We start from the raw sequence: 17,274 nt of genomic DNA on the forward strand, positions 1-17,274 counted from the left end.
GGTGGCCACACACAGGGAGAGCAGAGGAGCCAGCAGGGACACTGGACATCTCACTTGGCACCACAATGGGACATTTGCAAGTCAGCTGGGCTTAGCTGAATGTTTTGTTATTTTTTCCTGGATGGTGGGAGAGAAAATGGTTTGTACCAGAGATGCTGGGTTGCTCTCTAACTCTCTGCAAGGGGCTGTAGCCAGGTGGGTTTTGGTCTCTCCTCCCAGGTAGCAAGTGGCAGGACCAGAGGAAATGGCCTCAAGCTGTGCCAGAAGAGGTTGAGACTAGGTATTGTGAAAAATTTCTGGGTGATTTGTCAAGCCCTGGAACAGGCTGCCAGGGGAAATGGTGGAATGACTGTCCCTGGAAATGTTCAAAAAACATGTAGGTGTGGCACTTGGAAACATGGTTTAGCAGTGGGTTTGGCTGGTCAGTGGTCTTAGAGGGCTTTTCCAACCTTAATTATTTTATTTTGTGTTTTATATCTTTCCAACTCACTCAATGAGCACTGGCTGAGCTCCACTAGCTCAGCCTCAGAACAAGGAGATGGCACATCTCGAGTGTCCAGGCTCCAAAGCAATTTCACAAGAAATACCAAATTTGCTCCAGATGTCCTTCACATTCCCCCTCAGGTCATGCTACAGAAGCATCAAAAACTGCACAGAATAAATGGTGACTTTGGCTCACAAATGCCCTTCATGGCTGTTTAGCAGTGCCAGCCTCCCACCTGCTGCGCTGGGGGCTGTGTAAATGCAGAGTGGCCATCCCTGACTTGCTGAGCCCACAAGCCATTCCAGCCTCATTAGTGGGATAAGCTGGGACCTTCAGATTGAGACTGATTTGCACAAAGAGCAAAGGAACCTGCACATGGTCCTTGCTCACAGAACCAGCTGTGGAAAACAGTAAAAACATAACTGCTTTTTAGGGGAAGCAAATACAAGCACAGGCCTGATCATGCCCAGGTTTGAATCCAGAAACATCCAGGTCCTACTGATGGGTGTCTAACAACTGGCACTGCCTGCAGGTAAGAGTTTGGTGGTACAAATCTTGCAGGTGAGCTCCTGCTCCTGCCCAGAAGAGCTGGTAGGGATGGGCCAGAGCAGCTGCAGCTGGGACTCTGCTGCTGCTCCAGCCTGTTTCAGTCCCAGCTCTCTCCAAAACATCACTGCAGCTGTTCCTTCAGGCACTACAAGGTGACATCAAGCACAGCTAGGCTGTGGTGACATTTGAGCTGCTCAGTCAATGATCAGCTTCCCTTCAGGTGTGCTGGGGTGTGAGGCATCCCCAGCCCTCGAGGGATGGTGACATCCCTGCCTCAGATGCCAAATTCTGTTTTGCTCCTCCATGCTGCCTCTGCTCAAGCCTGTTTGCTGGAACAAGGGCATACAGACAGAAAACAACACAGCCTCCTTGCAGTGCAGGGTCAGCTCCTGGAATTGATTGCTGCAGGATGTCAACAAGATAAAATTCAGCAGGATTCAAGAGAGGATTAGACAGTCCTGTGATCAGGAACATTTGTGCAATGCTAACTGGGTCAAAGAAAAACAAGAGAAATTAAGCGTTGTGCTTCCCTGAAGGGCTGAGCTGGTACCAGCTGGGTTTAGAACAGATTCCTCCCCACCTCCCTTTCCCAGTCTTTTTATAGCAACAAGCAAATAGCAGGATCTATTGCAAAGTGTCTTCTCTTCCCATGGAATAATAAAGCATTGCCTGCTCCAGGAAGTCCTCGAGACCAAAGTAACAACTGATCCATGCTAGCAAAACCCTCCCCTTGTCATTCTAAATGCAGAAAATTAAAGTTTCGTTTCTCTGCTGCCTCTAAGCTTCAGATCAACCATTTCTCAAGAAAGGAATAAACCACACAATAAACTGTCTGCAGATGAGCTGCTTGTGTCTCCACCCTGAAGCTCTTTTCTAAGCATAATTAACCAAATTAATTATGTAACTGTACAGTATTGTCAAACAGAAAAACATGTAGGGTAAATAGCTGGATCCAGAAGCCAGCTGTGGGATTATAGTGAAATATCAGGGGGATAATGGGAGTTATGGTTTCCACCACCAATGAGAGCAGAAGAGATTGGGTCTTGCAACAAGGAAAAAGAGGATGAAAATCCTCAGGATTTTGGAATAGAGTTCACTCTCCAGGTCAGCAGATACTGCACCAGGTGCTCTAAAGTGGGACTTGCCATGGAGGTAGAAGGTGGAGGCTGGGGCATCCAGTGTAACCTTTTGCTAGATTTTATTTTTCAGTAGAAATATGCTGACAAACATCCATAATCTGTGCACATTTTTCTGACATGTAAAAGTGCTCCTGGCACAATTGGCCAGCAGGCACAAGGCACTGCATGTGACAGCAAGGGCAGTGCAGCTGCTCTGAGCACATCAGTTCACTTCATTAAATTTCACTGGCTTCAACAACAGGATTCTGAGGGAAGTATCACTGAGGCTAATGCTAGCAACAGAAAATTACCTGGTGATCTCAGACAGGCAGCAGAAATCTTTGGATTCTGTGCCCAAAGACGAAGCCTCCTTCCTACAGACCATTGCAAAGGACACAGGCTAGAAAGGAAAACATGTCAGCATTTAAACATCACCCCATTAGGCTTGGCAAAATTTGTGATGCCCATTGTATTCACAATTTTCATAGTATCATAGAATGGTTTGTACCTTAAAGATCATCTTATTCCACCTCCCTGCCATGGGCAGGGACACCTTCCACTTGTTCAGGTCTCTCCAAGTCCCATCCAGCCTGACCTTGAATATTGATTGAGATGGAGCAGCCACAGCTTCTCTGGGAATCTTTGCCAGGGCCTCACAGGGAAGAACTTCCTAATACCCAATATAACCCTGCCCTCTGTCAATTTGAAGCCACTCATTTTCATATTTGCTGGCAAAATTGACAAAGAAGCAAACCCTCCACAAACTGCCCTACCACATTTCATTGCATCTAGTACTAATTTTAGCAATTTAATTTCAAAAGGAAATTCAAAATGTTTTAATTGTTTCCCTTTTCTTCCAGAAATAGAAATCGCTAATATGGCTTGTCCCACTTTGTCAAACTCTGAGACCTGTAAGGGCTGTGAGGTCCCAGCTATCAAATCAAACATTGTAATTAGCCTTTATTAGACTACTTTCCTTTCTCATCAACACTATTAAGCACCACATCTACACAGTAGTGTGTCACACTTTTTTTTTTTTTTTTTTTAGAAAAGTGTTTTTTGATTGGGCCACAATAAAACAGTTAAGACTCATAGATTTTACTGCTCCTGGTACAAGCACTCACATCCTGACCCACACGAGCTCCCAAGGTCTCTCAGCTCCACTGTACTTCAACAGACAACACAGATTTATGTGTCTTTATGGATCAGAACCTTTCAGATGTATTTAAGAAGTCATTGCTTGTACAGAACCTTGTACAGAGTGTTCCAGGCCATCAGTACAGTACTTTTTAAATCACTATGAAAACAAAGCACTGCACCACAGGCACTCCTTTTCCTGGGGACAGGAGGGAACCAACCCAGCTGAAGGCACATTGTTCATCCTGCTGTGGAGAGGAGTGCAGGCAGGACAAGGCCATGGCTCTGTACCCTCCTCAGACATTTGATCTGCCTGAATGCAGAGCAGTTTTACCCTTGCTAAAGTGCCTCAGCTCATGGGATGAGATTCTCACCTGCAGGACAAGAGGGAGTAGAACCAATCCCAGAGTCCAAGCTGGGAATCTGCTCCACCATCCAGACATCCAGGACCTTCAGCTAGTTGCTGGCTTTTGGAATTAGTTCTGCTTTCTGTAGAATGGGAATCATTCCTACTTAGGGGAAGAAGATTCATAGATTAGCCAAACACATAAGAAAAAATTAATTATATAGAAACATATTTTTCAGAGCAAGCAAAGAATCACAGAGGTAAAAGAGGAATTTGTGTTGCAGTGCCAGGTATTCTTTCTCTTTATTCATTTCACCAGTTCCTACAGGACATGAGTAATACAGGGACAAATGTAAGGGAAAGGCTGGCTGACTCCTGAGGATGATGTAACAAGTTGAAACTGCAGTTTTCACACCATCAAATTGAAAGCTTAATTAAATTGTACAGCCACACCAGAGACTTGGCACTGGACTCAGCAAAAATGCAAACTCAGTTCAGTGGAATGTGAATCCTTGTTGGGTGCCACAGGTCAGACACTGTCCCCGTGCCTGCAGGGCTCTGGGGTGAGGACAGGTCTTATGGAAGACAGGCTGCTCTACATGCACATGTGGTAACTTCATTTTTCTGTTGGCTATTTTGTGCCAAGACCCAAATTTCTCTCTTTTGTTCATCTCCCTCTTCCCTCACTGGTCTGTGGATAAATGATTCCACCTGAGAGAGAAAATGTTACACAGGGTAATCCCAATCCTTCCTGTCTATTATCTCAACTTACAGCAGAAATACTCCTAGTTTACTAGCTGCAAGCATTAGCAGGCATATCCCCCACTTACACAGGGGTACAGCCTCTCAGAGAGCAGCTAAGGCTCTAAAAACCTTCAGCTGCCTCACACACCAACTTAGAACACTGCAAAGGACATGAAAATACATAAACTTGTGAAGTCAGAAACTGAAAATCAAAGAGCAGTTGAAGGAAAAGCATGTTTGATTTGATCTTGTCTCACTGGGCAATGCATGTAGAGTTTTACTGGGTGTAGTTGTTATTATTCACTGGAAAACTGGCCAGCCCTTAATCCAGCACTACCAAGTCTGCCATACCTCCAGGTGCCACAGCTAAACATCTTTTAAACCCCTCCAGGGGTGGCCACTCCACCACTTTTCTGGGAAGCCTGTTCCAATGCTTAACAATCCTTTCCATTAAGAAATTTTCTAGGGAAATCTAATACCCAATCTAAACTTTTCCAGACAGACCATTTCCTGCTGTGCTGTAGCTGGTTACCTGGGAGAAGAGACCAGCCCCCACCTGGCTACAGCCTCCTTCCAGAGAGCTGGAGAGTGGGATGAGGTTTCCCCTGAAGCTCAGTTTTCAGAGGTATTAACAAGGTAAATATTCACTATCTCCATTGGTTTCCTTTGCACAGTCACCTGTAATTCATCTTTCTGAGCCTGCAGCAGCTGCTCCATGGCTGGCAGCACATGCACCCCATGTGAGTGCACAAGTGTGGCAAGGACTGGGTTCCCAGCACTATGCTGGCCATGAAGCACTCTCACAGACCACTGGAGCCTGGCACGTTCCCAGAGACCAGAAAACTGCACAGAAAACTTAAACTAAAAAAAAAAAAAAGCATAACCTCATCAAGTCATCAAGTGCTACTCCAATCTCTGTGGTCACTAAAACCCAAGAGGGTATGTATGTTTTTATTTTGTGTAGTGTGCTTTTTGATGATAAACATCTAGCATGTTTAAATAAACCAGTAGTGTCCACTGATAGGACAATTTGGCCAAAATGTACTGTCTTACCTTTTAAAAACTGATAATCTGTGAGAACACCAGGCTTATTTTGGAATAAGAAAATATTCAAGTGTACCAAAGAACCCTATAAATAGCTTAGTTAGATTTACTGCTTTCCATACAGAGTAAGGGAACATTCAGATTAAACCACTGCTGCTACTGCCCTCATGTTAGGGAGGATGAAAAGGAAGAGAAGTGCTACCTTTAGTGAAGTATGGCTTCTCCCAAGAGGTCACTTCATGCACCTGGTGTAGTCTTGTCCTTTCCACTTACCTTATTCTCTTTGGGCTCAATTCCACAGGTTTTAAGGTTCTTCTGCTTCACCAGTGCCAGTAGAAAAGGCAAGTCACACTGTCAACTGCTTTGATTTGGGACATTCTCACCCTAGAAGACCCAAATCCAATTCTGTCACTGAAGAGCCAGTGGACATGGGGTATGAAGGGCCAGTAACCAGAGTCTGTCCAGAGATTGTGTACTCAAATCTATTAAAATAACTCCAGTTATTTTACTGCAAGCTAGGCAAAGACAAGATTTCTTTGACGTGGCTGAGGATGACAGGACACAGGCTCAGCTCAGTCCTTTGCCTTTGAGGGAGAGATGCTGTTTTCTCTCTACATTCTCTGACAAGGACACTGGCCAGTTAATTTTGGCAGTTTCTCTCCAAACAGCTCTTCCCTTACTGACATGTCAGGTTTGCAGATACTATTTAGGAACATGTAAACTCCAATCTGGAACCATGTAACAACTGTACTTACCTGAAAACATGAAGTTAAATAGATTAATGCAACAAGAGAAGGGCCTACTGAATGTCACTGAGGACCAAGTAGGACCTTTTCATTCTCATCCTGACAGCTGGATTTATAAAACTGGTATTAATTGGCGTGGATGTTACCAAAACAACTGCTGCCACTAGAAAAGGTTCATCCCTTGGCCTGAATTCCTACAAATATTCTTCAGAAAAATTCTACAAGCCACCCTTTGTGCGTGGCACTGAAATAGGCTCAGGCTGTGTGCAGCTGAAGTCTGTGTGTCCCACACCATCTAGTGGCAATCCTGCAAATGTGATGGGAATTAACATCTCAGCCAAGAGACAAAACCAAAGAGAAATCATAGCTAGGCCTGCAACGGCCCCATCACACTGCTGGGAACTTACATTTTAAACCTACAAACAAGCTGAACATTCTAGGGCCTGTGGTATTTATGGGAACACTGAACTAGATAATTTCATAGCAAAGCAGCACCAACATACTGAATGTGGGCTCTGAGGAGGGCAGTGGTGCCAGGAGAGGCATTGGGTGCTTCAGTGCTCCACACACACAAGTATGCTCAGGTGTCTGATGCTTCCTGCTGCCAGTGCTGGGAACATCACACCAAACATGGTGAGACTGCACCATTACAGACACTGAGCCAGGGGCAGCTGCAGAGAAAGAACAGGGTATGAAAATACACCAATGACAGGAGTTTGCTGAATCTCATTCCTGAAAAAAAGTTGAAAGTCTTCACTTTGTTCCCCCCTCATAGTAAATTGAGTATTCACATCCCTTCCTGCTGCCAGACCCCATGTCTACTTTGTGCTTTAGGAGCAATAAGAGGAAGGAAGGAATGGGGTCTACAGGACTGAGACAAAACCTCCACTGCATGAACCAGCTATGAGAACAAGGGGTTGAGCTCTGAGTAGGTTTGGACAGGGTTCTCCACAAGCTCTGGAGGCATTTCTGATCATGCCTTCACTTTGCAACCCAAACCCAACTGACTGGAGCAGATTTCTGGTGTGCAGCTCTCAAAAGCAGCAGGAACCACAGCAAGGTCTTTCTGGGATTATCAAGTTCCTTATGCTTCCATCATACCCTTCACACACTTCACTCACTTTGGCTGTGACTCTTGAGGAAGAGCTTTATGAATCAAGTTAAAATATGAATTAGACTTCAAGAAGGTTTGAAACAGATACTGGATTTATTGGTCAGCTATGAGTAGGAAAATACATTGGTAAAGAAAAAGAAGACCCTGTATATAAATATAATACTAACTAGTTAAAATTTGACCAAGAAGAAAGTTCCACTGAAGAGAACAGTAAAAGCCCTTGTTTACCATCAGACCATATTCAGTTTCCCATTTATCTTATTGAAGAGCTGCCTATAGACAAATGCAACATTCTTTGAGCTTAGTGCAGATAATGTGCTGGTTTTTGTTACATGAATGGTAAACAAGAGTTAGTCCAGTGCATTACACATTATACAGAAGTACTGTGAATAAAGACTAAGATATTCTATTTTAGACACTACTTAAACATACCAAGACACTTACGTGTTACAAATTTATGCAACCAAAAGAAAAGAATAGCAGTTAACATACTAAAAATACTGTGTCCGGCTGGATGAGAAAGGCTTTGCTACTGAAGCGGTTAACTGAGCTTTTCAAACTTTTACAGTGTAATTAGCTTTCCTTTTCCCCCTCCCCCACAATGGTGTCGCAATTATTTTGTCTTTCATACAGGTTTTGTGTGGTTGAAAAAGCAAAGCATAAGCTATTTTCTAAGCCTGCTGTAAAAAAAAAACCAAAAACAAACAACCTTGAGAGATTTGCTGAAGTTACATCAAAGATGCATACAACGTTCTTCAAATCAGTTCAGTCAAATGCTAGCCAAACTGACCTTTAATTTAAAGCTGCTAAAAGGACAAAATAATTACAGCACACACCAATTTATATGCTCTTTCCCCCCCTACTTGTGTTATGTTAAAAGCAGTAACTTGTGGTATTAGTCTTGTACTCTAAACAATGTTTTCATTAAGGGTGTAGTTCAATTTACACTTTGACACCCAGAACTCTTGGTAAATGTAAATAAAACTAGACAAGATATGGCAGAGTGTACTTTAAGTGGAAAAAAGCCTGGTCTTACCAAAATAAATCCTTTCAACCCCAAGGATGTTCTGTGACTTCTGCTGTATGTGCTTTTACAACAAGAACACTGAAGGTACATTATGGCAACACCCAAAACCACCTCGAATAAAAATATTGCAAATAACCATTTCATGTTAAAAACTATGAAGCAAACATTTTGATTTTGTGAAGACACGGTTTATTGCCTTATTCTATGTTATAGCTGGAAATTGAGACTTTTGAGTTAGATTTGTTTAACACAAGAATGTATTTTCTTTGAAAGATTGTTTATCTCAGCTCTGTTTTGGTGCCATCTGGTCTTTCCCTATTTTCAAAACATTTCTCCTTCCTTCCTTCAGCCCCCAAGTCACAGCTGCAGTCCAGTTAAAACCCAGTGAAGTCAAAGGAGTGTCTTCAATGGATTCAAAGGGTTTTCAATCAGGACCTGAGGGACTACTATAAAAGCTGGAGGAAATGGTTATTCAAATGGACCCTTAGACCATAAGGTGACTAAGCAGGAACAGTTGTGTCTCCAAAAGCAAAAGGGGCCATATTTTCACATGCTGTCATAAATTCAGATATCTTTTAAGACTAAGCAATAGAGGAGAACACATACTGGATAAAGCTCAAACCTTTAGAATCTAACAAGTGCACTCAAGCTCCAGCATCTATTAAAGTAAATTATCCCCCTCTAAAAAAATACAAAATGAGTAAGTGCTTCCCTTCCCCTTCTGTAAAGCTTTCTGGACTCCTTACACAATCCAGATATCAGAAAAGAAAAATAGTTTGCTTAGTCTGACAAGCTAAATTGGCTCATCATTACTGGAAATTGTCATGATGTACATTACCAAGACATCATTAAGGAAACATGAGTAAAACACCTTTTATTCACACTTTACAAAAAAACCCCAAAAAACAAACAGAAAAAAAAAATAACACTACGCATTAAATCTACTACAGCAATACTACCAGCATTTCAATGTACTGATTATAAACTGGACATGTTTGGTGTTTTTACAACTAAAACCAAAACAAGATAACCCCAAGAGATCAGGTCCCAGACAAGGATTCAAGATCAAAATTTCTCCTATTGATATTTTAAAATCTACATTTTACATCCGAACTGTTTGCAATGTTTACTTTGAGCCTGAAACAGAACGGTTTGAGCACACTTGTGTGCTGACTACTTTTCAATAAAATTTTGAATCATCATTATTACCAATTCACTCTTTTATATATAAAAAATTCATAATATTTAGAAAGTTTTCTCTTAATGCTCAGTGTCCTTTTGCTTCCCTGCCCGCAGCTGAAACAAAAGCTGTTTAAGACCAAGCTCTATCTCCATTATTAATTTTTTTTTTTTTTTACATTTATTATTCAAGTTGTATTAGTTTAAGGAGATGATGAATTCTCCCTTTTAGGATACAAATAGACAAGCTAAATTTGTAAGCTGTTCTATACTTGGCTTCATGACACAAATGGCACTGAGGGTACACTATAACTTCGGTCTTGCTTGACACTTTAAAATAAGACTTGGTCACTTTAAAATATGATCTGAAGAATTGTCTTTGGGACCTGTATTGAAGATGCATTTATTTTACACTGCTTCATTAATAGAAAATGTAGGGCTAGGTTTTTATCTTCAAGGAATTATACTTTCAGAAACTGAGGAACACACAAACGAAAGAGAATCCACATGATAGTAACTCTTAGTGGGAAAAACAGCACTGTGCAATGACACTGAAAGAAGCAGTGCATGGGCATTAGAAGCTAGAAACTGTGTACCCATAACCTGAACATGTTCCAAAGTGTGATATTCAATGCTTCACAAAGGAAAAAAAGATGCCACAGCTTATACAAAAGTATCTTCATAAAATTTTCACAAGTGTTAACATTATTTAAAAAAATAAAAGAGGATGCACAGGATCTCTCTGCATGCACAGGCAGTGCTAGTTGAGAACAAATTTAAGCAGGCACAGTGGAGATAGGACGAATATTTATAACAGAAATGAAGAAGCTGTACACAAGTATCCCTAGATTTTACTTCAAAAGTTAGAGATGAGATGTCTGAGTGTGTACACATGAGCAATAACTTTCAATCCATACAGGTCTACTTATATTCACTGCTCAGCTTATCTGTTCTGCGAGAACTCTATGCCTCTCTTTTTTTTTATCAGAAATAGAATGTATTTTGTTATCTCTGTAAGATATTAAGATTTTATAGGTTTGGATTTTGAAAGCAACGTTCTCAATGGAACATAAAAAGTAGTATAAAAGGGCTAACAAAACCCTAACAGTGCAAATCATTAGCAGAGAAAACCTGTGACAACCTCTTTTACACGCTGGCCTTTATAACACATGAAAACAGATAAAAATTTAGCCTTAGTTTACAATACAATCATTTTCCAAATCTGATTTTTCTTTTTTTTTTTTTTTAAAGTACAAAATCTCATAAATCAGGTTTTCTGTTGTTCATATACAATCAATAAAGGCTAAATTCAAATTCTATATTTTACAAACAAGTCTGAAAAAGGAGGGAGTGAAGTACGGAGAATGTTCTGTGGATGTTCCTACTGGCCTCAAAAAAGTAGTGCTACAGATAACTGTGCAAAGAGAATACACTGTATAACAATTCCCTATTTCAAGGCATGAAAATGTCACGTTGGAGAAAAGAAACAGGAAGGTTAATTGTAATGTATTAAAGAAAGGTGCAAATGCACCAATCGCTGTGGAACAGTATACAAAGTATATTGGGCTCAGAATTGTGTCTGTTGATAGCACCTGGCTTTTACTATGTCTTTAGCAAATAATTAAGATTTAAGATTAAGATTATTAAGAAAAAAAATCCCTGTTGGCCATACCTCACTCCTCTATATTCAGATTTTACAATTGTACAAGTTAGATTGAGGTTGCCCTCTAAAATGTATTTGACTACCTCCTGCCAGGGAGATGGATTCCATTTACAGGAGGCAGGAAAGGCAGCAAAAGCTCCAGTTGTGCAAAAAGTGAGAAGTGGTCAGAAGGGATGAGTGGATGTGGACAACCACTTATATTGTTCTCTATTAACCAATGATGATCCAAAGGTCCAAGAATGCCAAGTATGTTTAGCTGAGGTTTAGAGTAGAAGATGTAATCAATAATACCCTAAAACAAGAGGGGAAAAAAAAAGTATTGTTAGTATTTATTCTTGTCTCAAGTTATTATTCCAAACAAGAGGTGAGCTCAGGGTTACAAGTAATGAAATGTCCCATTCCTTCTCTATAGCACATCACAATTTAGGAGGTTTCTTCTTCCTGTATCCTATGGGATGCTCAATATAGATTAGGAAAACAAAAGAAAAGGCCACCCTTTATCACTTCCACTATGCTTTGTGGGTTTCAATTTCCAACCTCCTACAGAGCTTCAAATCACATTTTGCTGATTTTGAAGAGGAAAAACCAATCTTTGTTTACCCTGGGCAACAGAGAACTAAGACTTTTCCAGAAGCAACATGGATTATTTCACTATTACTGCACTTGACAGCTGAAGTGCCCCTGTCATTTAGCTTGGAGTATCAAAACACAAACTCTTACTGTTTACAAGTAAGGTTAAGAGCACCCCAACTCTTGTAAAGCTATTGCAAGTTATCAAAAAGAATAAAATGGTTTCTAGGAGACTGAAGTATTGGGCATTCTAGTTTGCTGTGTTTTAAGTATAAACTTGGTGAATTTAGCTACACAGATTAACTTAGAGCATTACATAGAGCAAATCACACTTGAAAATGGAAAACTTTTCCAAAATATAAGCAAGTCCTTACCTTGAAGTCAAATGTGTAATTTGTATAAGGCATTAGACCATTCTCATAGGCACTCTTCAACTTGAAACCATGTGTAATTCTTCCATTTGTTGTCCCATTTTTTCCATTACAGCTGAAGTTAGTAAGACTTTCATTGTATCTCAGTTCCTTAAAATCCTTGTGGTTTGTTTCCACTCCACCAGTGCTCAAGTACTCAACAACACCTGAGGAGACAGATTATAAACAAGAAAATATTAACAAACATTCAGCAAATAAGTGTGTGTAGGTACTTGAAGTCAGACATGTCATTTTAGGCTTTATATAACCAAAACCTTAACAATACACAGTACAATCAACAGTAGTTCTTTTAAAATACTGAAGGGCAGTGTGTATCAAGAGCAAATGTCACCTAGAACAGAGAGACATACTTTGATTAGAAAAAATAAGGCATAGATTGGGAAGGGGAAGATGAAAAAAATCAGGAGTAAAATGCTATCAGTGCTAGCTATTGGCTGCCCCTTCTTGCTTTTATGCTCAGGTCCTGCCATTCAATCTTCTTCAGCTAAAGTGCTGCAAAAAAGCCAACTTCTGGAACACTACTTCAAAAGAAGTTAACTTTAAAGAGGCTGCAAAGCCAAATTGATTAGATTTGTGTCACAGAAACTATGATTGTGCCTCAATTTCAGAATAGCTAGATTAAAGTTCTGGAAGGTAAAAGAAGAAGTTAAGTTGTTCTGAAGACACAACTAGACATGTGAACTGGTCATTGCAATCAGCACTAGTGATACTGGCCTTTCTGGGATCAAAAATAATCCCACTTCCATTACTGCTGAGCAATAACTGCTCCTTAAAACCCTACCAGATGTTAAGAGTTGCCAAGATGAAGCCAGAAGGAAGGGGACCAGGAATGGAGATGATTATATTGATCAATCCACAGTAAGGAGGAAGGGTAGCTCTTGAGTACAGCACTTCAGCTGGGTGGGTACCTGAGCAAGCAAGGTGGCAGCCACTGAATGTGCTCTTTTCTTGCATTTATAGAGTTGCTACCAAGTCAAGAAACGAAGTTCCATGTTAGTAAAGAGTTCTGGAAAGTCCCCTTTTGAAGGGGATGTATTGAATTTTAGAAGTCCTAAAACATGACAGAAAATTATTGTATGGTAGCAAATTTAAACATAAAAAAATTATCTTCTCACACTTAAAATTAAGATAACTGGATTATCAGCAACACACTCATGTTTCCAGTTATTTTTGGAAGACACTTTAAAATACAGGAATGAAGAGGGAACTAAATCACAGTGGAAGTGTTTCTGAAAGACCAGACACAGTTCTACTACAGCACAGGCAATAAGATTGCTCACAAATGAAACAGTTCTCTCTCCTTCTTCTCTTCCCTTAGCACCTGTACAGCTTGTATTATCAAACAATGCATTCTTGAAATTGAACAACTTAAAACTGTAACACACTTAAAACAGTCTAAAGAATAAGAAATAGAACTCTTACCAGAGTCTGGCAGAGAATTGAGATCTGCACACAGTACAAGTGGAATGGTTCCAAGCTCTCCCGAAACACCAGGTTTGAGACTACGAGAAGCTTTATCAATAATGTTCTTTACCTCGGACAGGAACATCATAGTCTGAACCAGCTTCACATCAGAATAATCTGGGTCCCAATGCATATGTGCATTAGCTACAAGAACTAGCTGCTTTTCCATCCCGAGATGTGGCTTTCCAGCTAAAATTTCAAATCAGTTATTTATTTAAAATCAGTCAGCAACAGAAAACACTATTACAGAAATGTATACAAAATTTTTAAGGGGACAAAAAAAATAAAACACCAGTATGACCTCAAGAGGGTTAATATCATTTGAATGAAGAGGGTCAGATAACTCCTCTTACATTTAACAAGTGTTTTAGTTGATATAAAGCTTTAGGAATGATATTTCACATTTAAGACCACTAACAGACTTTCTTGTTACATGTAATGCTTTTGTATTCACTGAAAATTAACATAAGTAATGGATAATCCTAATTACAGGCAAATAATGTTTTTCTAAAATATTACAGCAGCTTTCCTCAGGCTATGATAGCAAACAGGCTCTGCTCATATCTTATTAGGCAGCAAGCTCTGAATTCTAAGTCATCCACATTCTAAGTTATCTCTCTTGCTAGAAGTGTTTCTTAAAAGGCTTGTTTGCTACAATCTGAACTAATAAAATATCATTTGGATAAATATAACACAGGTTGAGTAGGTTCCCACTGTGATACTTACAAACCCAATTTACATTTCCTGAATTAAGAATGACAGGGCAAAACAAACAGGTCGTATAAGCATGACAGTAAAGAAAATAAGTTAAAAAGATGGAGATACATGATCCAGAAACACACAACTAACACCACCTGGTTCTCTGATACTTGTACATCATTTTAAGGAAAAAAACTGCAAAACCAAACAACAAAATCACTCAAACTCAAGTTTTTATATCTTGAGTTTGGGAGGAGGAAGCCCTCATCATTTTAACTATAAAACTTTTCCCCAAAATGCTCTTTGGAAATAAAGTTGTCTGAACATACTACCTGCAAAGACAAATTCACCTGCAGAACCTAGTTTCTCTTGTTTATTATAACAAGAGTAATTTTTTTGCATTTACAAAATACCATCTATTTAAAAAAATAAGTGAAATGGGACTTACATGACATCTCTATCAATTCCTTTCGCAGTTCTAACAGAACAGCAACTCCAATGTTATCTTTTGTCATAACTCTGTTCAGCATAGCCTCTGAACCTTCTGAGTTTGCCATTGCTAGTTGATTGAACTCAACAGTATGCTTTTGAACCAAAGTAAATCTGAAAGAAAAACATCATATGTAATTTTTTTCAGCAGCCAGATACAGTTGGAAATGTTATCAGTAATTCTCCTTTTAATTAAAGCTCAAACATATTTATGATGTGAAAATCTCAACTTGTCACGTAATTTCATAAAATCCTAAAGTGAAATCAAATTATATAGTTTTCCTAGCAATTTTCATGTAGTTTATAGTACCTTAGTTACAATTAAAAGATTTTGTTGAGAGTGATATTTAGAAACAAGCATGATTTTTCTAAACTTGGCATCTGCTCCTAGTTCAAATATGTAAATGTAACAGAGATGGACTAAATAATTTTCCAAGCCACTATGTAGCAAACTTGGCACCTACATTTACTTGTGGATACACAAGAATGGAAGCAGGAAGGAACATTATTACCATCAATCCAAAGTTGTACAAGTGTAATATAACACAACTAGTAAGTTCTGCAGCTCTTAAATGATTTGGGTTTTTTTTTTTTTACAGAGTTGTGTGGTGGTACCTTATCATTTGCTTTACCAAAGGCTAATTTATCAAAAAGTCAATGTGATATGAGGCCTTATTTCAGTAATTTGGGGGATTATAAATTCCTTTGCTCAAAGAAACAAAAGGCAAGAAAATCTGCTTCATTTTTCATTATTTCCTTAATTTTCTATTATTACCACCAAATGGCTGGGACACCCACACTCAACAAGTGAAGGATAATTTAGTGAACTCCCAACCAGCACTGCTCAAACAGAATGAAATCTCATTCAACTCCATATTTCAAGGTTAAATTTTTTATTGCTAGCTCCACACAGAACAATCTCTCTTATAAACCAGTCTTTCCAGGGGTAGGAATGCTCTGTATGAAATCCTGCCTGGCTACAAAAGGGCAGTTTAAAGCCCAACTGTTTGAACTATAGACCAGCCTCAGAAATTATGCAAAAGACAGCAAGAGACAACAGAAGGCTTAGCAAACCACATCACTTACTTTTCTGTTTTGAAAAATATTGCACAACCATCAACGTGTTTTCTTTCCTGTTCTGACATTGTCCTAGCTCTAGATTTTGGACTGAAGAATCCATTATAGCCACGTTCTTTCAGTTCCACCAGGAAAAAACTGTAGTACTGCTCTGTTTCAACCTCCTGTAAAGTTAAGGTAGCACAGCATGAATATACTATTAGCAAAATATAGAAGATTTATTATTTAGACTCTTCAGAAGTGTAAATCACTTTCAAATGAGATTTAAGGGGAAAAAATCTAAGAATTAAGTACATCAGAGAATGCAAATTCAAGAGCAATATCCCTATTTTAAGAAAATATAAATGAATTTCTGTAATCCCTGGAGTTATGATTATCTCAAGCCTCTGATTTGAAAATGTGTCAATTACAGCCCCACATACACACACAGGCACAAAGACACCCCCACGAACATTGCTTTGATCAGGGGCTGCTGGTTTCCATTCCAACTGCGGGGGCTGAGAGCCTTCTTTTGATGTCAAGCAACAAATAATGTTCTAAACATCACTTCTTTTTCTTTTGTTTGCGAAAGGTTTTGAAAACAGACCATTTACTATAAATGTGAAGAAACCAGCACATGGGAATAGAAAAGGAAAAGAAATAATGGTGTGATTTTTTTACCTGCAGACTTATGATGTCAGCATTGCAGCTCAGTATTTCCTGCATAATGGCTTTTTTTCTGTATTCCCAGTTCAAGGCCCAGGATGGACAATAGCCATACAGCTGCCGGGTGGCATATTTGTCACAGAGGACGTTGTAACACATGACAGAGAACAAGGCTGCAGAACAATAATTTTACTTACACACTGATAGATTAAAAAAAAAAAATACAATTATGGTCTTGACTTTTGTCTTCTGGGAATTTATCAATTCATGCTTCATTTGTTTCAACCAAAACACAGCATGTGTATCTGTGCTAAAAAAATTTGTTAGTTCTTCCAGGGAGACAAATTACATGTTTGGACTTATGGCAGCTGTCTTCTAGCATTTAATTAGGAAACAAACACCCCCTTTTATATGGTTAACACAGTGAAGAGCAGAAAAATGTGTTTTATGATAAATGGCTCAGTACTGTGAAAAACCCAAAATAAAGTAAGTGTATTTGAACACTTGTATTTGTCAGCTACACAAAGGTCTGCAAGTATACAATTAGATTCTTTAAAATCTACCCTAATTATTGCTACCACAAACCGTAACAGATCCACAGGCAGGGTGAGGATCCTTTCACACAAAGAAAAAGTGTAGGCAAATTAACCCCTCCAATATTTCCACCTCAAAAAGCCATTCAGGCACAGAACAAGAAATATCTCCTCTCTGTATTAATCTGAAACAGGAGTAATAATGAGACAGCCTG

The 17,274-nt window shown here is 39.4% G+C and overlaps 1 protein-coding gene across 4 annotated transcripts in view; it reads right to left on the reverse strand.

Annotated features, from left to right (window-relative positions):
* Positions 1–7,352: 7,352 nt before the first annotated feature.
* The window catches only part of CNOT6 (CCR4-NOT transcription complex subunit 6), a 31,943-nt gene continuing 22,021 nt past the window's right edge, over positions 7,353–17,274 (reverse strand). For all 4 annotated transcript variants that reach the window (XM_056502145.1, XM_056502142.1, XM_056502143.1 and 1 more), the window contains 6 exons: positions 16,542–16,699; positions 15,891–16,045; positions 14,764–14,918; positions 13,575–13,805; positions 12,096–12,298; positions 7,353–11,443 (listed from right to left, as the gene is read on the reverse strand). In XM_056502145.1, coding sequence (XP_056358120.1) covers positions 11,231–11,443; positions 12,096–12,298; positions 13,575–13,805; positions 14,764–14,918; positions 15,891–16,045; positions 16,542–16,699 — 1,115 coding nt within the window. In that variant the 3' untranslated portion in view covers positions 7,353–11,230. The remainder of the gene's footprint in view (positions 11,444–12,095; positions 12,299–13,574; positions 13,806–14,763; positions 14,919–15,890; positions 16,046–16,541; positions 16,700–17,274) is intronic.

Source organism: Oenanthe melanoleuca, chromosome 13, assembly GCF_029582105.1.
Source record: "Oenanthe melanoleuca isolate GR-GAL-2019-014 chromosome 13, OMel1.0, whole genome shotgun sequence".
In the NCBI taxonomy this organism is placed as follows: Eukaryota; Metazoa; Chordata; class Aves; order Passeriformes; family Muscicapidae; genus Oenanthe; species Oenanthe melanoleuca.